Raw genomic sequence first — 24,142 nt, 5'->3', positions numbered from 1 at the left:
TATATGTATAATATGTGTGAAGGATGAGTTTGAGTGGTGACTTTAGTATTATGTGTGTCAGGATGTCCCTCTCTATTGGGACTACTCCTCTGCATCTCCAAGTCAGGGCAGAAAAGTGTGTGGCTTCCTGGTCTATGATTTGTCCACCTATGCCTTATTATCCCTCTACAGAGAAAGGCCTTTCCAATAAATCACACGACCACATCACTGAGGATGGAGGACTGGAGTCACATGACTGAGAGGATATTAGACTTCACCTTGGAGATCATCTACCTGGTGACTGGAGAGGTAAGGAGGATTCTGGGAACATTATAAGACTTTACTCTTATCACTATTAATAAGACACACACCTGACTGGAAAGGTGAGGAAGTGGGATTCTGGGAATGTACTTTGTGACTGATATTGTATATGTTTGTACAGAATTGTAAAATAGTGAAGGAGACATCTGGTGAACTACTGACACACAGCAGCTATCACCATGGACCATACCCCATCACAGAGCGACCACCTCACTCCCTGATGTCTGAGAGAAACAATGTGAAGAAGATTGTAGAAATCATCAAAAAGATGATGGAGCTGCTGACAAGAGAGGTGAGCCATGCTTGGAATCATGGGACATTATCCAGTAACAGCAAGGCATGTGCTTGTACTGTATTACTGTGTATGTCAGTTTCCTATGAGTCAGGATGTCACTGTCTATTTCTTCATGCAGGGGAGGCAATACTTAGGACTCAAGGACATCATAATGGAGAATCAGAAGCCCCTCACATCACCAGGTAAGAGGCAACTATCATTACATATAGAGGAGAGAGCAGTATGGAGGGTCCACCTAGATCCCCATCATCTGATAATCACATAGAGACAAGGGGCTTGATTCACTTATGCTGGGAATACACGGTTCATTTCTGGCACTCGATTCTCCACTCGATCGTTTCTGCTGCTCAATTCTGCAGTCTATTCTCTTATCTTTCGCTCATTTTTCTTATCTTGTTCCATTCACTTCTATCAGAAATCAAGCCGCATAACGATCGAACGGGAGATTGGGCATGTCAGAAATGATCTATCGAGCCATCTAAATGGCTCAAAATGACCTGTGTATTCCCAGCATAAGACAAATAGCACGCCTTATCAAAGGTAACACTCCTTATCAGAGCAGCATAACGAGCGCTACGAACCTGCAGGGGCTCAGGTCTGGATTCTCGTCATTGCCAATTAGCAGGCATACGTTTGTAGCGCTCGCTATGCTACTCTGATAAGCCGTGTTACCTTTGATAAGGCATGCTATTTGTCTTAGTGAATCAACCCAATGTATTCAGTATGTGTACTTCCCTTGGCTTGAGGAAAACTGGTACATAATAATAACAATAGAAATGCATCTGTATGGCCACATTGTTACTCTGTTCATATCTGCCTGTTTGTACATCACATACATTATCCAGCATCTCCTGATAAGAATGGTATTGCCAGATGTCAGGACAGATCTGCCGGAAGAGCAGCTGAATGAGTGAGGTAATATTTGTTCTCCTGTAGGGCTCACGGTGCATAGGGAGAGCAGCGCCACCTCCTGGAGCAGCTCAGTAATTACACTGGTGTATGCCTCGGCACCCCAGTAATAGACTGATGCCCTGGCCATAGCTTAAAGTGGACCTGAACTCTTGTTCAGGACAGAAGGAAAACAGAGAGAAATCCACCCTGTATGTATTTAGAAAGTTCAGCTTGTTTAATTCCCCCCTCATTTGTGTCTAATCACAGGCTGAAATGTGATCTCTCCCCTGTGTCACTTGACTCCTACGGTAGAGATGGCAGATAAGCGCATTTGAAAGCACAGGATGTTAACAATCTGTCTGCTTCCATAAATCAGGAAGTAGAAACAGTGCAGATTTATTGCAGGATTTGTATCAGCTGCAACAATGAAATGATTTTTGTTTAAAGGTTATTATGCTGTTGCGTATCTTTTAGAGCAGAGAGGACGTTCTGAGTTCAGGTCCGCTTTGAGGTCTGTTTTCATGGGAAGCCATTTATCCTAGCAGTATGGCATTGGGATGTATGAGGAAACCAGAATGCCTAAAGAAAACCCTTAGAAACACAGGGGAAGGTACAACCTCCAGGCTGGGAATGGCTCCTTGGATGTAACAATGGGAAGTGAGAATCCTGACTAGTATAGCACTGTGCTGCCCCGGCTAACTGTCTTAGCGGGAATGTGTCACAGCATTCAGTACTAGCAAGCTAACATGCTGCATTTATTCAGTTCTATTCCGCTGACATTCCTTTGTATTACCCGGGAGGCAGTACATTATTATGTGTGTAGCCAGTCAGGGAGAAGTGGGATAGGCCATGTACTATTTATTCTTTCTGCTGCAGAAGTGTCCTGCCCAGCCTCTTACTATAATTCTACACAATATACATATTTTATATAGGAACACATTGGGCTTGATTCACTAAGACAAATAGCATGCCTTATCAAAGTTAACACGCCTTATCAAAGTTAGCACGCCTTATCAAAGTTAGCACGCCTTATCAAAGTAGCATAGCGAGCGCTACGAACCTGCAGGGCAGGACGAGTGAAGCTCTCGTCATTGCCAATTAACAGGCATAAGTTCGTAGCGCTTGCTATGATACTCTGATAAGGCGTGTGATCTCTGAAAGGGCGTGTTATCTTGAATAAGGCATGCTATTTGTCTTATGCTTTATACACACTTGAGATAAAAGTCTTTGGAAAAGGCAAGATCACAGACCAATTTTACCCCCTTCCATGTAGTATGAGAGCCATACTCTACACAGTCTATTCTATGGAGCTGCACTCCCCATCAAATAAAATCTTTGCAAGATGCTGCACACAAAGATGCCCGTACACATTCAAAAGATCATTATCTGCAAAAGATCTGTTCCTGCAAAAGATCCATTCCTGCAAAATGCATTCATAGTCTATGAGATCTGCAGATCATCATACACACCTTGTTTGCAAGATCATCTGCAGATCAGATCCACCAGGATGGATTTTCAGATCTGCAGATGATTGCCAGATATGCAGATGAATGTCTGTTAAACAAGGTGTGTATGAGGATCTGCAGATCTCATAGACTATGAATGCATTTTGCAGGAATGGATATTTTGCAGATAATGATCTGTTGAGTGTGTACAGCATCTTTGTGTGCAGCATCTTGCAAAGATTTCTGTCTGATGGGGAGTGCAGCTCCATAGAATAGACTGTGTAGAGTATGGCTCTCATACTACATGGAATGGGGTAAAATTGGTCTGTGATCTTGCCTTTTCCAAAGACTTTTATCTCAAGTGTGTATGAAGCATTAGTGAATCAAGCCCATTGTCTCCTTTATACACTGGCATCTAGAATACTTTACAACAGAATGCTCCCTCTAGATCCCCCATAATGTAATAATCACAAAGAAATAATGTCAATGTGTGTGTTTCCTATAGATGGATCCAGTAACAGAAACCCACCAGAGAGAAGTACTGGTCATCTTTATTCCCAGGAATATACACAGGATGATCCAACCATCCCCCACCATTATCAGGTAGGTGGAACTGAGGGTGTAATATTCTTAAAGAACCTCTGTTGTAAAAATCTTTAAAAAAAAAAAATTCCGGTAATACATTTTTTTTGTGAATTTTTCAAATAATACATACATACAAAGATGGTACACAGCAATTCTACAAGGAAGTAAAAAGTATATGACCATCACGTCAGAAAGAGAGATTTTAAGAAGTATCGTTACTATCAAAACACATACGATATAGATCATATAATTGTGTATGAACATATTCAGGGTGAAAGACACAGAGTGTTGTTATGTTAGTGTACTTTGAGGCTACAATTTATCCTCATTACGAACACATCCCAATCTCCTGAGGAACAGGATGGATGGTTGGTGCTGAGGTTTGGGATAGGTTGTTGCAGGAATAAGAACCTTGACATGGGTCAAATTATTGATGAGTCTTGTTCGTAAAAAGAGAAACCGAGTATTGTTTACCACCTTACTATATGGTGATGTACACTGCTATGGTATGGGTAGTGGATGAAGTCCAAATAAAGGATATAGTTGTGTTTATCCAGTGAATGAACAGTCAGGTATTTTGAACAAAAGGGGGGGGGATAAAAAACAAAGGTGCAACTGAACTCGTTTATATATAATAGTAAAAGGGTCGATTTGAATTACTAACAAACTGTATAACATGTCTAACTAAGCTGCAGGGGCCAAAATGAGGGCAAAGAGGGGTTCATGAGGTGAGATGATGTTTTACCAAAAGGTCGGGCTATGAAAGTTAGTAGAAGGTTTCTGATTTCTAATGCGGATAAGTCTCTCCATTTGAAGATTGGAGTTGACAATGGTTTTGAGTCTTAATTCAGGGATAGGATCTGGGGATTTCCAGTGCACCGTTATTAAGTAGATGACAGTGAAAAATCTTAAAATTTAAAATACATGTAAACATATACAAATAAGAAATATGTTTCTTCCAGAGTAAAATGAGTCATAAATTATTTTTCTTCTATGTTCCTGTCACTTACAGTAAGTAGTAGAAATCTGACATTACCAACAGATTTTGGACTAGCCCATCTTCTCATGGGGGGGGGGGGGGTTTCTCATGGTTTTCTTTATTTTTAAAACACTTAGTGAATAGCAGTTGCTCTGTCTATCTGCCAAATAAGTGTGCAGCAAGCAGGGAGGCTGGTCAGCATCTTTGTATAAATCTTTTTCAGGGAATATCCTTATAAACAATAAAGGCCATGTTGAGAATCCCCCATCAAGAAATGGACTAACCCAAAACCTGTCGGTAATGTCAGATTTCTACTACCTACTGTAAATACCAGCAACATAGGAGAAAAGTTATTTATGGCTCATTTAAGGGCCGGTTCACACTTGCGGTTCTCTGCCAAACGGACCGGATGACCTGACCGGATCATACGGTTCTGATCTGGATCCGATCCGGATCCGGTCAGGTTGCATCAGGTGTTCATCAGGATGCGATCCGGATCCGTTTGGCAAAAGATAGTAGAAATAGAATAAAAATGTTGGGGTCTGGGAGGTCAGCAGAAGGTGGACCTGTGGAATCAGGCCCTCGCTGTTTAGCACTCACCTCCACCTCCGACATACTGCCAACATCTCCAGCACGTTTAAAGTCACTGCTGCTCCACTCCAAAATGCTTGCCCATGTGTCCGCATCCAAAATCGCCGCTACAATACGCATAGGAAGTGGGGTAGAACATCCGGATTTTTAGCCAGTGTGTTGTGCGCTCTCCGGTTCTCATTGGTTTGTATTGGCCGGATGGTGCAGTCCGGCTCCACTCCGGATACGGCTGCCGGAGGAGCCGGACCAAAAAATAGCGCATGTTGGGTCTTATGCCGGAGTCCGGATCCGGTCCGGATCCGGTCCGGACGAAACGGACGCATGTGAACGGACGCATAGGCTTTCATTGCTATGCCGTGCGTCCGTTCCGTCCGTTTTGCATGCGGTCCGGCTCCGGCACGGCGATTCCGGACGGCGACCGCTAATGTGAATCGGGCCTTACTCTGGAAGAAATGTACTTCTTATTTGTATGTGTTTTAAATTGTAAGATTTTCACGACAGTTCCTCTTTAAGAGATTGTATAAAATAAACCTGTGAGTAAAAGCAAGTTAAAGGTTAGATGCATACGTAAGTAGTGGAATGCCTATATATGGTGCAGAGGTTTCCCTGATCTTTTCTGAGCCCATTGCTGCTGCCCACGACTCTCTGCTTCTCCATTGGTGTGCTCCAGTCCAAGTACAAGTGCAGCCATACAGTTCATGCACCAGTAAGGTCCATAGAGGCCAAATAACATAAAATTGCTGGTGCTTGGAGGAATAGGCCATGCATCACTGGCTTCTCTCTACTGTGCATGTCTGAAGGGTTCTCAAGCACGCTCAGTACAGGCATTCTCTTACACACATGGGGGTGTGGCCATGAGAACATTTTCTATATCCTCTGTGGAATATGCTCAGAGGGACCCGGCACTGGAGTGGAGGGCTCAAGGAGAATCGGGGGAAGCCTCTGAACTATCCACAGGCTTTCCACTACAGATATAAGTATCTATCTTATAACTTTTACATCACTTCTGGTACGCTTTAAAGCTAATGGGAACCGTTTCTTAAAAAAAGAAACCAGATACTTACCTAAGGAGAGGTAAGGCTCTGGGTCCTAATGAGCTGTCCTTCTCCTCTCCCGGTGCCCTCGGTGCAGCGCTGTCCCCGGGAGCAGTATTTGACTAAATTAGTCAGATGCTGCTCCTTCCACCAGGCAAAGATGACTTCAGAAAGTCTTTGGGAGCCCGAGTGCTCCCGAAGACGGGCTGCTCCAAACTGCGCACGCGCGAGTGCCCTCTCTCACCCAATTGTGAGTGCGCAGTATGGAGCAGAGTGCTCCCGAAGACTTCCGAAGTCCCTTGCGGCAGGGGATTTGACCCAGAGCCTTCCCTCACCTTAGGTAAGTATCTGCTTTTTTTTTTTTTTTCTTAAGTGAATCCCATTTGCTTTAAAGGATACATCCGAGGATATAAAAAAAATTAGATCTACTTACCTAGGGCTTCCTCCAGCCCCTGGCAGCTGATCTGTCCCTCGCCGCAACTCGGGTGTCCAAGGATTCCTCGCCAGGTCGGAATCTTCTGCATGAGCGTGCGGCCGCGCTACTCGCGATCACGCTCACATGGCCTGGAGTGTTCTGCACAGACGCAGTACTTCTCCACCTGTGCAGAACACTCCAGGCCACGTGAGCGCAAGTGACGCCGCATCCCTGGCGAAGTCGGCATCTCCTATGAAGGAGATCCCAGGTTGCCGAAGCTGTGGCAAGGGGCAGATCGGCTGCCAGGGGCTGGAGGAAGCCCTAGGTAAGTAGATCTCATTTTTTTTTTATATCCTTGAACGTATTCTTTAAAGACGTCATTCTCTGTGTTTTGTGGCTTTAGTGTGAAGAACGGATTGATGTAAAACTTGAAGTTAAAGAGGAAGAAGAAGAGACGTATGTGAGGAGTGATCAGCAGTCTATGGAGGAGAGTGACATGATGAGGACAATTAAAGAGGAGGAAGAGATGTATGTGAGGAGTGATCAGCAGTCTATGGAGGAGGGTGACACGATGGAGGAGGATGACATGAGGATTATTAAAGTGGAAGATGAAGAGATGTATGTGAGGAGTGATCAGCAGTTCCTGGAGAAGGATGACTTGATGACAAATAATACATTAGATAAATTGTCTGTAAATATCTGCACAGGTAAGTTATGAAAAGCTCATCTCCATTCCAGTTGGGTTTGAGGCCAACTTAAATGACACAAGAAGACAAATTAGCCAAAGTGTATCAATAGCAGCTGCTATAGGGTCCAGGAGCAAGTAGGGGGCCCAGTATCTTTCTAACCTGAGGTCTCTATCAGCTTCTGCTGTGCTCCTGGCTGAATGGCACAGAGTTGCAAGCACACAATAGGCTCAGTATTGCCCAGAGGCAGGTTCAAGACTCTGACTACTCAGATCATGGAGATAGCCTAAATTATTTTATAACATGTATTAAAAGTACAGGCAACATGGTGAATTAATGACTACAGGAATACAGACAGCAAGGCAGGGAACACACTTTTCAATGTCATTATGTTTTTCATTCACTATTTTTCCTTTTCATTTGCAACTTCTCTTCTTGAGGCAACATACAATAAGATAAGTAAAACGCGATATGTGGGGAAAATAGGCAGGTTTCTGTTGATGGGATCCGGTCCTTGGGGTCACAGTGATAGCAGCTGCAACAATCAGTCCAGTGGGAGTCAGAGCTTCTCTCCAGAGCCTCATACACACGCTTGGCTAAAGTCGGCTGAGGTGAACTACTTTAAAAATGCGCATCGTCGATCCACCCCTTCCAGATAGCAACAGTATGTGTTGTCAGCTACTCAGGCAACACACAAATTTCTGAACTTCGATATATTAACACAGGGATAACCCTATCAGGATAGCAAATATTAAAACATAACTTTTATTAAATGTCATTAAAAAAAAATTACAGAATAAGACCTAAACTATAGATAAAGACTATGAGCATACAACCGGGTGTCAATTAGTTCCTATTCACTTGGTACTGAATATCTTAGGGATCCCCCTCACCCCTGTATAGATATACAAGATACTATTATTTACAACAGCCCCCCCCCCTCCCCCACCAACCTAACATGTTTCACCCCCCTTAATTGGATGCTTCATCAGAGGAAAAGTGTGCAGTGCTAAGGTGCAAATACATTGTGCAAACACAGCATTAAATATACATTTCTCTACACAGTCTAATGCTCTCATGCTCAGTCAATGTCTGTGCAGCCCGGCCCAGCGATGCTGCCCAAGGGGATCGGGTCCTGATCCCCGACGGGTGACATACATCATAGTTGTGTATGCACCTTAAGGCTCCTGGTGAGGAACTGGCAGCAGCTCTTTGGCAGCATTGATGTCATGTACAGAAACCAATCAGACAAGAGGTTACTTAGCATCTTACAGGCTTATAAACAGGGGCGTAGCAATAGCCGTAGCTGCTGCTATGGGGCTCTTCATCATAGGGGCCCTGTAGATACTTAATGTACAGTGGCTTGCACAAGTATTCGGCCCCCTTGAAGTTTTCAATATTTTGTCACATTACTGCCACAAACATGAATCAATTTTATTGGAATTCCATGTGAAAGACCAATACAAAGTGGTGTACGAAGTGGAACGAAAATCATACATGATTCCAAACATTTTTTTTTTAAATAAATAACTGCAAAGTGGGGTGTGCGTAATTATTCGGCCCCCTGAGTCAATACTTTGTAGAACCACCTTTTGCTGCAATTACAGCTGCCAGTCTTTTAGGGTATGTCTCTACCAGCTTTGTACATCCAGAGACTGAAATCCTTGCCCATTCTTCTTTGCAAAACAGCTCCAGCTCAGTCAGATTAGATGGACAGCGTTTGTGAATAGCAGTTTTCAGATCTTGCCACAGATTCTCTATTGGATTTAGATCTGGACTTTGACTGGGCCATTCTAACACATGGATATGCTTTGTTTTAAACCATTCCATTGTTGCCCTGGCTTTATGTTTAGGGTGGTTGTCCTGCTGGAAGGTGAACCTCCGCCCCAGTCTCAAGTCTTTTGCAGACTCCAAGCGGTTTTCTTCCAAGATTGCCCTGTATTTGGCTCCAACCATCTTCCCATAAACTCTGACCAGCTTCCCTGTCCCTGCTGAAGAGAAGCACCCCCCGAGCATGATGCTGCCACCACCGTATTTGACAGTGGGGATGGTGTGTTCAGAGTGATGTGCAGTGTTAGTTTTCCACCACACATAGCGTTTTGCATTTTGGCCAAAAAGTTCCATTTTGGTCTCATCTGACCAGAGCACCTTCTTCCACATATTTGCTGTGTCCCCCACATGGCTTGTGGCAAACTGCAAACGGGACTTCTTATGCTGTTCTGTTAACAATGGCTTTCTTCTTGCCACTCTTCCATAAAGGCCAACTTTGTGCAGTGCATGACTAATAGTTGTCCTATGGACAGATTCAACCACCTGAGCTGTAGATCTCTGCAGCTCATCCAGAGTCACCATGGGCCTCTTGACTGCATTTCTGATCAGCGCTCTCCTTGTTTGGCCTGTGAATTTAGGTGGACGGCCTTGTCTTGGTAGGTTTACAGTTGTGCTATACTCCTTCCATTTCTGAATGATCACTTGAACAGTGCTCTGTGGGATGTTCAAGGCTTTGGAAATATTTTTGTAGCCTAAGTCTGCTTTAAATTTCTCAATAACTTTATCCCTGACCTGTCTGGTGTGTTCTTTGGACTACATGGTGTTGTTGCTCCCAATATTCTCTTAGACAACCTCTGAGGCCCTCACAGAGCAGCTGTATTTGTACTGACATTAGATTACACACAGGTGCACTCTATTTAGTCATTAGCACTCATCAGGCAATGTCTATGGGCAACTGACTGCACTCAGACCAAAGGGGGCCGAATAATTATGCACACACCACTTTGCAGTTATTTATTTGTAAAAAATGTTTGGAATCATGTATGATTTTCGTTCCACTTCTCACCTGTACACCATTTTGTATTGGGCTTTCATTTGGAATTCCAATAAAATTGATTCAGGTTTGTGGCAGTAACGTGACAAAATGTGGAAAACGTCAAGGGGGCCGAATACTTTTGCAAGCCACTCTATTTACTATTAACTTTCTTGTCTTTCTCCACTCTTTGACTTTGTCTCAGTTCCCATGAACTATGTTAGAAGTGTTAATTGAAGTGTTAATTGCACCAGAATATAAATTGTCCAGTTAACTCCTATCCATAGGGTAGGGGCAGGCGGCATTCTTTAGGAGTGCCTACATCTGAGGGCGCCATGAAAGTTTTGCCATGGGGCCCCATGTGGCTATGCCACTGCTTATAATGATAAAACTGGCTGTGGCACTGGGCAGAACTAGAGGCGGAGACTTGCTTTCTTACCTTCTGTGGCTCCGCCTACATATCATTACTTATGACTTCTCTTGTCATATGTCTTTGGGGGAATTCAGGTCCATATGCAAATGGAATGATCACACTCTACTAGTCTTACCATTCACATAGAAACTGAAAGTGACTATTCTACTGTATTGTGTTCCAGAGAAACAATTATTTTGAAGTCATTGGCCAGACAGTATCATATAGCCTTATTTGGTCTGTTTGTGGTCAGGACATCAAGAGGAATCTACCTGGACTACATGTGTATTTAGAAGTCTTCCCATTCTGTAGTTATTACAGATCGGGATTTTCTGATTCAGAGTCTAGCTATAGTAATAATTTCTAGGTCACCTTAGACTTTTCTGAACACCAGGTCTGCTATGAGTGTGTATTGTAGTGCATATTCAGTGTGTGTCTGGTGCAATAAAAGTGCAGAGAAATCATTTGAAGCATGTGTAAGTTAGAGGGAAATTGCCGGTTATGAATGACAGAGGGAGTCATTACTTATGTGCAGTTTGGGGCCAGTCAGAACTTTGCTTTGATATGTAGCGAGGCCTCTGACATCAGCAGGTAACATGTACTTTCTAGATACAAATGGAGCGCTCAATGGTAAAATAACAAGGGGTTACTTTATTCGCAAAGTGATGAGGTGCTCACAAGATTAAGATGTAACACTCGCATATCAGCAGTACAGCCAACCGCTTCCGACCGTGGCAGGCAGATGACAACGTGCTGTGGCCAGCAGTGCAAACTGCAATGGACGAGGATGTCGTCTCGCTGGGGGGGTGGGCGGGGCTGCAGTCAGCGTGCGACTAATGTCATTACGCGTTTCGGCGCTCTGCACCTTCATCAGATTCGGATCTGATGAAGGCACAGAGCGCCGAAACGCGTAATGACGTTAGACGCACAATGACTGCAGCCAAGCCCACCCCCCAGCGAGACGACATCCTGGTCCATTGGAGTTCGCGCTGCTGGCCACAGCATGTTGTCATCTGCCTGCCAGGGTCGGAAGCGGTTGGCTGTACTGCTGATATGCAAGTGTTACGTCTTAATCTTGTGAGTACCTCATCACTTTGCAAATAAAGTTACCCCTTTTTATTTCACCATTGAGCGCTCCATTTGTATCTATATCTGTTCACTCTGCCTTTTGAATAACGGAGCAGCATAGTGGAAAGAGTCAAGGAGGAACAAGGGACCGTGAGAGTGTCTGTAGCTTCCAGGAAAGAGCGCAAGGATTTTTCTTTTGGTAACATGTACTTTCACTCTTCTCCCAGCAGGTGGAGACAATACTGGGAACAGGTCAGAGGGACACCTTCTTGTACCTCCTCCTTGTAATGTAGAAGATAATGGCGTCACACAGATTCCTCCAGGAATTTCTACCATTCCCTCCAATCATCAGGAAGCTTTTGGAAGGTCTGCTGGCAGAGCAAATGATTGGGGTAATTCTCAGGAATCTTCCAGTACGGCAGATACTGTAACAGGTGAAGGCAACAAGAAACATTCCTGTCTGTTTTGTGATAAATGTTTTACATCCTATCGGGACCTTGTTAAGCACCAAAGAAGTCATAAAGAGCTGCGGCCATTTTCATGTTCTGAGTGTGGGAAAAATTACCCTTTCAGTGCACATCTTGAAAGACACCTGAGAACACATGCACAAGAGCGTTCTTATTCATGCACAGAGTGTGGGAGAAAGTTTATTGGTTACTTAAGCCTTCAGAAGCACCAGAAAACACATACAGAAGAGTGTCCTTATTCATGCTCAGAGTGTGGGAAAAAATTCTCTTGTAATGCACACCTTCAGGCTCACCAGAGAACACACACAGGAGAGCGGCCCTATTCATGTTCAGAGTGTGGGAAAACATTCTCTTATCGCGCAAATCTTCAGATGCACCAGATGACACACACTGGTGAACGTCCTTATTCATGTTCAGAGTGTGGAAAAAAATGCAATAATAGCTCAAACCTTAAGAAACACCAGAGAATTCACACTGGAGAACGTCCTTATTCTTGTTCAGAGTGTGGGGGCAAATTTAATACTAGCTCAAACCTTAAGAGTCACCTTAGAACACACACAGGAGAGTGTCCTTTTTCATGTTTAGAGTGTGGGAAAAAATTCACTTCTAATTTATGCCTTCAGAGACACCAGAGAAAACACACAGAAGAGCATCTTTTTTCAGTTCAGAGTGCGGGAAATGTTTTGTCAAGAAAAGGAGTTTAGTTGCACATTGTAAAAATGTGAGCCTCTTAACTCCACTCACCCATCCCAGCTACAAAACAAAAAATTAGATTGGACCCCCATACTTTTCTCTAGTGAGTCAACCCTAATATTCTCAACCTATCTCTCCAGCATAGAAACAGCCTTCCAGCCCCCACACACATAATAACGGGGTCCAGCATAGAAACAGCCTCCCAGCCCCAACAAACGCAGAATAAAAGGGGGTCCAACATAGAAACAGCCTCCCAGCCCCCACACACAGAATAACAGGGGGTCCAGCATAGAGACAGCCTCCTTGCCCCCACACACAAAATAACAGGGGGTCCAGCATAGAAACAGCCTTCCAGCCCCCACACACAGAACAGGGGGTCCAGCATAGAAACAGCCTCTCAGCCCCCACACACAGGATAACAGGGGATCCAGCATAGAAATAGCCTCCCAGCCCCCACGCAGAGAATAACATGGGGTCCAGCATAAAAGGTTTTTCAGCCCACATAAATGAGTTCTCACCCACAAATAGTCATCCAGCTCCTTAACACAGCTTGAAAGCTGTGCTTCTAAAATGTTTTTCTCTAGTGTTTCTACTCTCGTATCTCAGTATTGTCCTTTTGCATTCCTTATCTTTCCCGTGCAGAACTTAGCAGCTCTTCAGCACACACACTGAGTGAGAGAATGCAGTCCAACCATTAGTCACTCTAGGCTAGAAACAGTAGGAGCCATCTCTGGACCCTTTTACACCAGCATAGTGCGGTGCGGTATTTTTACTGCACCCCTCCGCCGGTCAATGAAAGTCTATGAAGACTTTCATGCTTCCACGGTACGGCACGGAAGTGATGTTTTCACTGCCTCCCCTGACGCAGGTACAAAACTACGATAATGATGTGTCGAATTGCGTCAATCTGCGTCATCCCGGAAGTCATGTTAGTTTATGTCGATGCGTGGATTTAAAAAAAAAATGACCAACGCAATGTTGTGGTGCGGAAGCGTATTTTAACACTACAGTTCCGCATACCGAAGCAGGAAGTGACGCAAGTGCATGTCACTTCCTGCTTGCCCGGTGGCCAGACAGGGAACACTACGCCATTGTGCAGTGTTCCCTAAAGGCCTGTTTTTGACGGTGTGATGCACCGCATCGTCAACGCCGGTTTGCAGTGTGAAACCAGCCTCAGTGTCTTTCAATTTGAAGTATATTGCAGTGTTATTCTCTCAATTTCAGACATGTTAAAGGAAACTTGAGCCCACGAAAAACAAAGAATCAATACTTACCCAGGGCTTCCTCTAGCCCCATAAGCAGCACGCATGCGTCCATCGCCGTCCTCCTGTGGTCTGCCATTCAGCAGCAATCAGCCCCGGTAACTGCGCATGGGCAGAAGACCACAACTGGCGCAACTGAGCGAGTTATCGGGGCTCATTGCTGCCGATCGGCAGACCACGGAAGGACGACAAGGGACTCACATGTGTTTATGGGGATGGAGGAAGCCCCGGGTAAGTTATCAATTCTTTGTTTTTCCTGAGCTCTGGTACACTTTAACCACAGTCCAGTATTAGTACAGTAACACTGTAAGGCTGATGATGACCAGAGAACTGCAGAGATGAGGCAGGAAAACCACTGCAGTTTTAGTCGTTTGCTGTTACATTCCTCCCTGTGGGGGTCTTACAGCAGCAGAAATTAGGAGCTTGTCACAGGGCTGGGGTCAGTATTGAAGTATATTTATTTAGCAAGATGGGCTTTAGGCAGGAGGGTCTTGCTGTACCTTGTATGTGAGGAGCTTCATCAGATCTAATGTCTTCAGTGTACAGTGCAGGTTATTCCTTATTTCCTGCAGAGGTTGTGTTTCCCTCATTGTTGTCCTCTTTTCTCCTTACTGTAAGCTGTATTATAGTAGTATTTATATCATATTGCTTTGTCGCGCTTCTAAATAAAAAAAAAGAAAAAAATCCCACAAAAACCCACAAAATAATATCTGTGTTGTACTTTTGCACCTGAATGTTGTAATTGATTTGTATGTTGGATCCGCCCCCAGCCACGCCCTGCAGAGAAATATCCATCACGCAGAGCACAAGTGAGGCGGAGCAGAACCACTGGGGGAGGAGGGAGTAGGAGGGGCTTCAGCGGGTAATTTCTGCACACAGATACAGCTGGCCAGGAATGTGACAGGCTGGTGTGTTTGTATCAGTCACTGCCACTCGGACAAGAAGGCACCAAGGTTTACACACTTGCCAATGAATGACTGCTGACAGCAATTCACCTCACACAACAATACTTACAGCTCTAAGGTAGCTTTCTTCTGTAGAGGCAGAATTCCTTCCTTTTCCTGCTAGAAGGCGTTAGTGATAAGATCTTCTATGTACTGTATAAAAAATACTAATGCCAATGGTTATTATAATACACAAAATAAATAAATGAAAATTGAAATGTAATTTTTAGCAGACATACTCTAAGGCTATTCAAGGCTAACAGCTATCTCTCCATCTTCCAACAAACCATCAGCGATTATTGGCAGCGACTCACAGCGACCCTTCCAACACTGAACTGGACTTTGCTAAAATAACTGGATGTTTCTGGAGTATGTATGTTGAAAATTTTCCATTTCAGTTTTCCACACAGGTCACAAAGGCAGGGCCTTGGGCGGCAGGAGAGCGGGGTCCGTGCTGCAGTCGGCTGCAGATCAGCTTTTGTTCCGAAACTTCCTGCCTGCACTGTCCTCCTTCTCCAGTCTGTCATGCACACTCAGCTTTCCACCCCTCCCATCCTTTGTGATGCCGAGGGGAGGGGCTAAAGTTGACCAGAGCAGACCCAGGAGATGCGAAGGAGGAGGAAGACCGCAAGAGCGGCATCTTTGCAGATGGCAGGATTTAGGAGGAGAAAAAAAACAGACACTTACCTTGGGAGGTGGAAGTCTCTGGATTCTTAAGAGGCTAACCCCCCCCCCCCAAGCAGGGGGGCCCAGAAGTGTGGATGCATTGTGTATGTGCAGTAGCATGACCTGCTTGGGCTTCGGTTGAGAAAGCCGAGCCCGATCAGGTCCATGCCACCATGCAGGTGCATACGCTTTATGCATGCACAGTAGCATGAATCCATTTCCTCCAGAGCCCTAACCAGGTCTGTATTTGTGCGTATGCGCGAGTTGTAGACAAGCACATTTTTAGAACAGGTCGGTGGTGGAAGGGGATGGGGGAAGCCTCTGGAGGATCACCCTGGACTCTGACCTCTCCTTCAGCCACCATGTTACCAGAGCCTGCAACTTCCACATCCGCAACATCTCCAAAATCCGCCCTTTCTGACCCCTGACACTACCAAGCTCTTCATCCATGCCCTGATCATCTCCCGCCTTGACTATTGCAACACCCTTCTGTTGGGCCTCCACTTAAACTGTATTGCAGCATACATTTGAAATGGGCACCGGTAGACTTGGGCGCAGGATACAGCCGGTATATGGCTGATCCTGCTTCTGCACAAGTCCGGGCCGTATTAATTACTATTCCCCCTCCAGGCCGCCATGGATACTGGGGAATGATATAATTCGGCAATTGCTGGAGGCTGAATTATTGTGTTTTTTAAGCAACCTCGGCTCTGTCTTATGATGGCGCCGCGGTTACTCACTGAGCGGCACTATAGATGTGATTCCTGTATAGTCTATGGTGGCACCGGCTGCACCCAAATCTAGCAGCACCGAAAAGCACTGCTCCGGTATTGCACCCCTTTAATTGGTCATGAATGTGGCAACTATACTTATCCATTCTTCCCACCGCTCTGATTCCACTCTCCCCCCCCACACACACACACACACACACTGCAAAGCCCTACGCTAGCTCCCCCTCTGTTTCAAGATTAGTTTCAAGATTCTGAGCCTTTACATTCAAATCTGTGCACAGTATCTGCCCAACCTACACCTCTGAGCTCATTCACAGATATATACCTGCCCGCCCCTCCTGTCCTCCAATGACCTCCGCCTGACTTCTCCTGCACATTTCTCACTCCCATGCACGCCTGCAGGATTTCTCAAGACCCACCCCCACCCTATGGAACTCCCTCGCCCCTTCCTTCAGCACCTTCAAGCAACCCTCAAAATCCACCCTTTATAAAATTGTCGCCTTATAAGACACATTTTTTCACCCCCAAAGGTGGGGGAAAAAAGTCCCTGAGATTTTTTGATCAATTGCAAAAATATTTGCATACGCCTATGCGTTTTTGCGTTTGCGATCCTGTATGTGTTTACGCGATAACAACACGAAAATGCATAGAAAAAGGGGCATTCTTGGTGCATCTTATAAGGCAAAAAATATGGTATTCTGCAGCCTTATGTAGTGTGTCCCTCCCCTTTAGATTGTAAGCCTTTGGCAGAGTCTCCCACTTCCCCCTTAGTGTGTCCTTCTTGACACCCTTCCCATGGACTATCACAGACTTGAATTGCTGGGTCTCTGTAAAATCGCATGATCGTTTATCTTATAGCATGTTTGCGTGTATAAGCTTGTGCTATGTTATATATTGTATAACCTTGTGCAACCTCTCTGTCTGACACCCCTTGTTAACATTGTATGTATCCCTATTTATTGCCCAGCGCAATTTATTGTTGGCGCTCTATAACTACAATAAATAATAATTATTATTTGTTTGTTGTTTGATCCACAATGAGCCTGCAGGTCATCATCTTTACTGCTGGCAGACAAGAAGAAAACCAACCAGCACTAACTGCCATTATCTATAAATGCACCTACTAACCATGCGTTAATTACTATTCCCCCTTCAGGTCCACGTGGATGGTGGAGAATTATGTAATTCAGCTTCCCCCTTCAGGTCCACGTGGATGGTGGGGAATGATGTAATGGCGGCCGAATTGCAGTGTTTTAAAAGTAACTTCAGCGCTGTCTTCTGATAGTGCCAAAGTTACTCTCTGTGCGCTGCTATAGCCATAATTCGTATTACAGTCTATGGTGGCGCCGACTGCGCCCAAAGGGAAAAACTACGAATTTTAAAAGGATCGCCTCCAGTAGGAGGACCATTAAACACCCAGGCTTGTAACATAGTGACCCCCAAGAATCCCCTGAGGACCTCTGTCATAAAATTTTGGCTAATTTTCTTTTCTGAAAGCTTAGTGGAGTCTACTATGGCAACGACAGCTGAGAGAGACAGTTGGCCCAACCCAATTCAAGACAAGACAAATAACATTTATATCACGCTTTTCTCCTGGCGGACTCAAAGCTCCAGAGCTGCAGCCACTAGGACGTGCTCTATAGGCAGTAGCCATGTTAGGGAGACTTGCCTAAGGTCTCCTACTGAATAGGTACAAGCTTACTGAACAGGCAGAGCCGAGATGGGAACCCTGGTCTCCTGTGTCAGAGGCAGAGCCCTTAACCATTACACTATCCAGCCTGTATTTTTAATTCACCTTTTCTTCTAGGACCAGTGGTGTAGCAATAGGGGATGCAGAGGTTGCGATTGCACTGGGGCCCTTGGGCTAGGGGGGCCCCAAGGGGACATCCCTCGACTGCAGTATTAGCTCTTTATTGGTCCACTGCTGGTAATAATCACTTCTATAGACGTTTTGAATAGTAGTAATCATTAACAAACTGTTCCCCACCCCCTTCTTGCACCTCTGACACTGTAATTGACATTGGCAGGTTTTGGTGCGCCGTATCAATTGTTACCTATAGAGTGTTTGGGGGGCCCAATGTAAAACTTGCACTGGGGCCCATAGCTCCTTAGCTACGCCACTACCCAGGATCTACGTGATATTTTCACTTCTTATAAATGAGAAGTTAGGAGTCAGTATGATGCCATTTATTGATTCAAAACCAGACGCGTATCTTTAAAGGTGCAGGCACGGCACATGCCCCAGACGCCTTCCCTCTTTAAACAACAGCGGGGGCGCAGTGCTGCTGGCAGCATTCCTGAGTCTGAGGGAGTAACAATCACTAAGCAGCCTGGCCATCTCATCTTTGTCATATATCTACATTAGAAGCTATTGAGAGTTGAGCTCTAAACTTTTTCCTCTTTCCCTGTCCTGGAAGCCCCCCCCCCCTCCTGTGCTCCCCCTACCACAGATCATGTCTCAGTACCCTGAGATAGCGGCAGATGCTTCTGGTCTGGAAGTTACAGGATCTCCCATTCATTCCCTTCTCTGTCATTCACACATTCCTCAGCCTTATCTCAGTGTGCTGCTTACTTACTTTTATTTATGACACTCTCTGCACTTTAACCATTACCCTGCTGGCATATCTGTGGCCAGCTCTTCTCTCTTGTACACAGTCTATCTCAAATGTCAAAATACACTTTATTTCTAGCTCAGTATCTAAGTACTGATATGTAAGGTAATCAGGCTCAGAGGCATATCTAGTGGGGTACAGGCATGGCTTGTGCCATGGGCGCCACATAACCATGGGCGCCATTCCTGCCCTTGTGCTGCGCCGCCATGCCTGCCCTTGTGCATTCCCGTCACTTAGACCTCAGATCAGATTAATTCTGTTATCTGGGGAACATGGCTACTTCATTTATGTATGTTGGGCGCACTTGGGTTAGAGCTGGAGAAGAGGACAGAAAGGAAATAAGATGAGATATTTCCAAACAAGTAACTTCAGCAATATCTTGAGCCAAAAAACACAGGCAACCATAACACATGAAAGGATGCTGTCTTTAAAGGGGAAGGGGGCTCTGACCGGGGGTGGGGCGCAATCTCAATGTTTGCCTTAGGCACTATATTGCCCAGATACGCCCCTGGTCAGGCTTTTGTGATGTTATAATCATCACTGCAAATGTTTCATTGTTTTCATTCATAGGAGAGTGGTGGCTGCCATATTTATTTCCTTTTAAACAATACCAGTTGCCTGGCAGACCTGCTGATCTTTCTGGTTACTAGGGTCTAAATCACATTCCTGAAGCAAGTATGCAGCTAACCTTGTCAGATTTGTCATAGATATTGGATCTGCATGCTTGTTCAGGGTCTATGGTTTAAGGCCTAGGGTGCACACAGGACTCCGAAGGAGCTAGGTTCACACCATTGCGAAACGTTCTTAAGGCCGTGCACCCTCTGGCGCCCACAGTCATTTCCTCCACCCCAGCAGGATTGTATAACGATAAGTACATTGCATTGTAAATGCTAAGCTTCAGCACTAATACTGCACTTTATGTTTATGATTGCACACCTGCAAGTTTTATATTAAAGCTACAGTGTCAGACATCCCTTTTCTCTTGTGATTCAAGCATTACTCTGGACTGTTCTTGAGCACGTAGCTGCCTGCTGAGGTCTATTCATTAGCAGCATCACTTTGGAATTTCCTTTGTGTCACAGCAGTGAATCTGAGTGCCTGCCTTATTCCTCTGTACACTTTTTATGCTTCTGTAAAGGATCCAGAGAGCAGGTTAGTTGAAAGATAGTCTGCATGGTCTCAGAACCTGATCTGGTGTAAGAGCCATTGTAATGGCACACCTGTAACAACACCCTAAACAATTCAGTACGAGGCATAAAAGTTTGAATGGAGGGGATTTTCCTGTTGATAGTAAGGGCCCTTTTACACTTAATGCGTTGATATGCGTTAGTGTGCGTTAGTACGCATCGGAACACGTTTTTCCATAGAAGAGCATTGTGAAAAAGATTTCAGTTAAAGAGAAACTCCGACCAAGAAATTAACTTTATCCCAATCAGTAGCTGATACCCCCTTTTACATGAGAAATCTATTCCTTTTCACAAACAGAGCATCAGGGGGCGCTGTATGACTGATATTGTGGTGAAAACCCTCCCACAAGTAACAAGATAAGTACGTACTCTTGGCAGTTTCCTGTCTTTGAACCTTGCTGCATTGTGGGAAATAGCTGTTTACAGCTGTTTCCAACTGCCAAAAAAACATACAGCAGCTACATCACCTGCCAAGTGCCAACAGTAAAAATGTTCACTGGAGTTTCTCTTGAAAATGCGTTAAGTGGGAACTGTACAATAGGAAAACATGGGCATTACTTTGAAAATCAGTTTTCTTTCCGTTATAACTGAGAGCAACTGATCAAGTGTAAAAGGGGCCTATGGGAGCCAAGTGTGTTAATCCATTGACCAGTCACCACTGAAAGGTCAGGGGGGACATCAGTGTTAGGGCATTTCAATTGAATGTCATACTTGTATCTTGACTTCTGCCAGACAAAGAGTGTGTGTTATGTTTTGGGGATGATATTGTTATAGAGGGGGAAAGAGTGTGCAAGGCCCATAATGAACCTTTCACCATGAAAGCGCAGCCACCTGGAAGGATTACAGGCGGATGAGGAACGGTCACTGACCAAACAACATAGATATATCAAGAAACATTGACATAAATACTCAATATGCACAAAATAAAATAACAACAAAACATAAGCATTAAAGAATGGACGGGCGCCTGCATATCTCGTATCTTACCTCGTGGTTGGTTACACTACCATATGATGGACTAGTGTGGAAGAATAAGTCTAAAGGTAACCATACATCCTGTGATGATGGGCAGATTCGACCAAGAGACAAATCTCTCTGATTGAATCTGATTAGAGAGAGATCTGTTGGCTGCCCATACACCGCAGGCCAATTTCCAATCAATATCTTGCTGAAATTGATCTGGAATTGACCTTGTGATGCCGCATCTGCTGCCTCACCGGCCCGATGCTGCCCCCCCCCCCATCCAATGTGGTCCCCCCCAGTGCACTAAACTTTACCTGTCTGTGTCCGCCGCTGGCTCCATCCTCCATCCATACACGTGCCCCACGTGGTTGCTGGAGTAACGTGGCCGCATGCATGCCCACGTGTCCAGCGGCAACCATGTGGGGCACAGGTATGGACGGAGGACAACAGAGTCCGGAGCCAGGGGCGGACAAGGACAGGTGAAATATAGTGCAATGCCCCCTATTGCACTATATTTGCACTATATTTCACATTGGACTCTAAGGGGGGGGGGGGCAGCATCTGGGGTTTCATCGCTTTTGTCGCTCATCCTGATATTTCTCGCCTTTACCGACGCACACCCGATCGACCATGATGGCCCTACATCTTGCAGCATGGTGGATCAACATGCTCGGCCTTAAATTTGTCGCATCGTCGATTGGGCATGCACTTGGTGGCACCAATTTTCATCTGATTAGATATAAATTATCGAATTGGCTGGTCTATCGGTCGCCAAGTCGATAGATGTATGGGCACCTTAAGTCTGCCTTTGTACTCAGACCAGCAGTGGGGAAGGGAAAATGAAAAAAGTGCACTAATCCATCTAATCCAAATTATCTAAGTGGGAAAGTCCTATCTACAGAGCAGACCATCTCCTAATGAGCTGGGCCATGATATCACTATCTTCATCCCAAACTCTAGTGTCTCTCTGAGGAATCAAGAAAAAAACACATATATTCAGGCACGTCGCCTCTAGTTAGGACAACTAGATACATTATTAAGGAAAGGGATGTTCTGAAGGGGGTGTGGCCAGAAAAATAGCAAAAAGCTAGGATGAAGTATTCACACAACAAAAGTTATATGACTGCAAATGCCAAACTGAACAGGTGGGTTTTCAGTCTGGATTTAAACACGTCCAGGGATGGAGCTGCCCTGATATGTTGAGGTAAGGAGTTCCAAAACATAGGGGCAGCATGACGGAAGGCTCTGGGACCAAAGGTTTCCAAGTGGACTCTGGGTATGACTAGATTATTAGAACCTGTGGATCTGAGAATGTAGCTACGCAGCTGCAACATTTCTTTCATGTAACCAGGGCCCAGATTATTCAGTGATTTAAATGTCAGTAGGCCGATCTTGAATAGGACCCTCCATTCTATAGGTAGCCAGTGAAGGGAGTGCAGGACTGGCGTTATGTGGCAGTGACGGGGTTGGTTGGTTAGCAGTCTGGCAGCAGTACTCTGTATCAGCTGTAGGCGGTACAAGTCCTTTTTTGGAAGGCCAGTGTATAGAGCATTGCAGTAGTCCAGTCGGGAGGTAATGAAGGCATGAACTAAAGTTGGTAGATCTTCTGCTGGGATGAGGTGCTTGATTTTTGCGATGTTCTTAAGGTGAAAATAGGATGATTTCACCACAGCAGAGATGTGAGTTCTGAAGTTTAAATCTGCATCAATTAGAACTCCCAGGCTACGCACATGATCAGAGCTGCGTAGATCCGTGCCTCCTATTCCCAGTGGTGAAGACTGCAAGTTAAGTTGTTTTGTTATCATGCTCTGCCCTCCGATCAGAAGGACTTCAGTTTTGTCTGCATTTAGTTTCAGCCAGTTGTCACTCATCCATTGCTGTAGTTCATGTAAGCAGGCATTTATAGGTAGAGTTGGGTCTGTCACACCAGGCTTGAAGGAAAGATATAGTTGGGTGTCGTCCGCATAGCAGTGGTATGTCAGGCCATGTTTTTGGATTAGTTTTCCAAGCGGTAACATGTAAATCGTGAAAAGCAGGGGAGAGAGGATTGAGCCCTGGGGCACCTCAAACTTAAGTGGTACAGGGGTGGACAGGAAGGGACCCATAGACACTTTTTGGGTTCTGCCACTCAAGAAGGATTGGAACCACTGAAGAACTATGCCATCAATGCCACAGTATTCCTTTAGCCTGTTTATCAAGATGTCATGGTCAACTGTATCAAAGGCTGCAGAAAGGTTTAGCAGTATCAGGATGGAGCACTCTCCTCTGTCTCTTGCCATTAGCAGGTGGTTGCATATTTGGATGAGGGCAGTTTCAGTGCTGTGGTGTTTCCTGAAGCCAGACTGGAATGGGTCATAACTGTTGTTTTGTAAGATTTTGGCTTCTAGCTGGAGGTATACAGCTTTTTTTCTATTAGCTTACCCAGAAAGGGAAGGTTAGAGATAGGTCTGTAGCTGTTCATTGCATCTGGGTCCAGGGAGGGTTTTTTTTGAGGAGAAGCTTGATGATTGCTTCCTTCAGTAAACCAGGCAATATCCCTGATTGTAAGGAACAGTTAACAATTATGAGGAATACCAGTACAAACAGGTCGGGGCAGTCCAACATGAACTGTGTTGGGTCAGGATCCAGGTCACAGGTAGTTAGGCGGACGTGAAGGAGGATGCTTGATGTGACTTCTTCATCAATTTCTTTAAAGTTTGACCAAGGTGTTACGTTGTCTCTGCTAATGGTCTTCAGCGCTATATTAGGCTCAGATGCTGTAAGTTGGATGGCGGACCTTATAGCGGAGACTTTGTCTGTGAAGAAATGGGCAAATTGGTCACAGAGGTCCTTGGAAGACTTGATATTAAGTTTTTGACATGCCGGGTTGCAGAGTTTTTCCACTGTGTGGAACAGTTGGGCTTCATTTGTTAACTGCAATCTCTTGTGATAGAAAGGGTGATTTTTTTTTCCCATATCTATGCACACCATGCACATACACCAGCATAAGCTGTGTGCATGCTGACAAAAAACACAGACAGGGGAAGGATGGAGTGCACTGGATTAAAACCCTGGCCACAGGGGTCAGTAACAAGAAAAAAACACATATATCCAGGCACATCGCCTCTAGTTAG

At 45.0% G+C, this 24,142-nt stretch overlaps 1 protein-coding gene across 1 annotated transcript in view; it reads left to right on the top strand.

The window, feature by feature from the left end:
* LOC137537038 (zinc finger protein Xfin-like) overlaps positions 1 to 24,142 on the top strand; it is a 525,741-nt gene that overhangs the window by 21,713 nt on the left and 479,886 nt on the right. The window contains exons 2-4 of the mRNA XM_068259188.1: positions 172 to 288; positions 422 to 592; positions 714 to 777. Coding sequence (XP_068115289.1) covers positions 172 to 288; positions 422 to 592; positions 714 to 777 — 352 coding nt within the window. The remainder of the gene's footprint in view (positions 1 to 171; positions 289 to 421; positions 593 to 713; positions 778 to 24,142) is intronic.

This window comes from Hyperolius riggenbachi, chromosome 10, assembly GCF_040937935.1.
Source record: "Hyperolius riggenbachi isolate aHypRig1 chromosome 10, aHypRig1.pri, whole genome shotgun sequence".
Taxonomy (NCBI): Eukaryota; Metazoa; Chordata; class Amphibia; order Anura; family Hyperoliidae; genus Hyperolius; species Hyperolius riggenbachi.
This window is presented reverse-complemented; position numbering and strand designations above follow the sequence as displayed.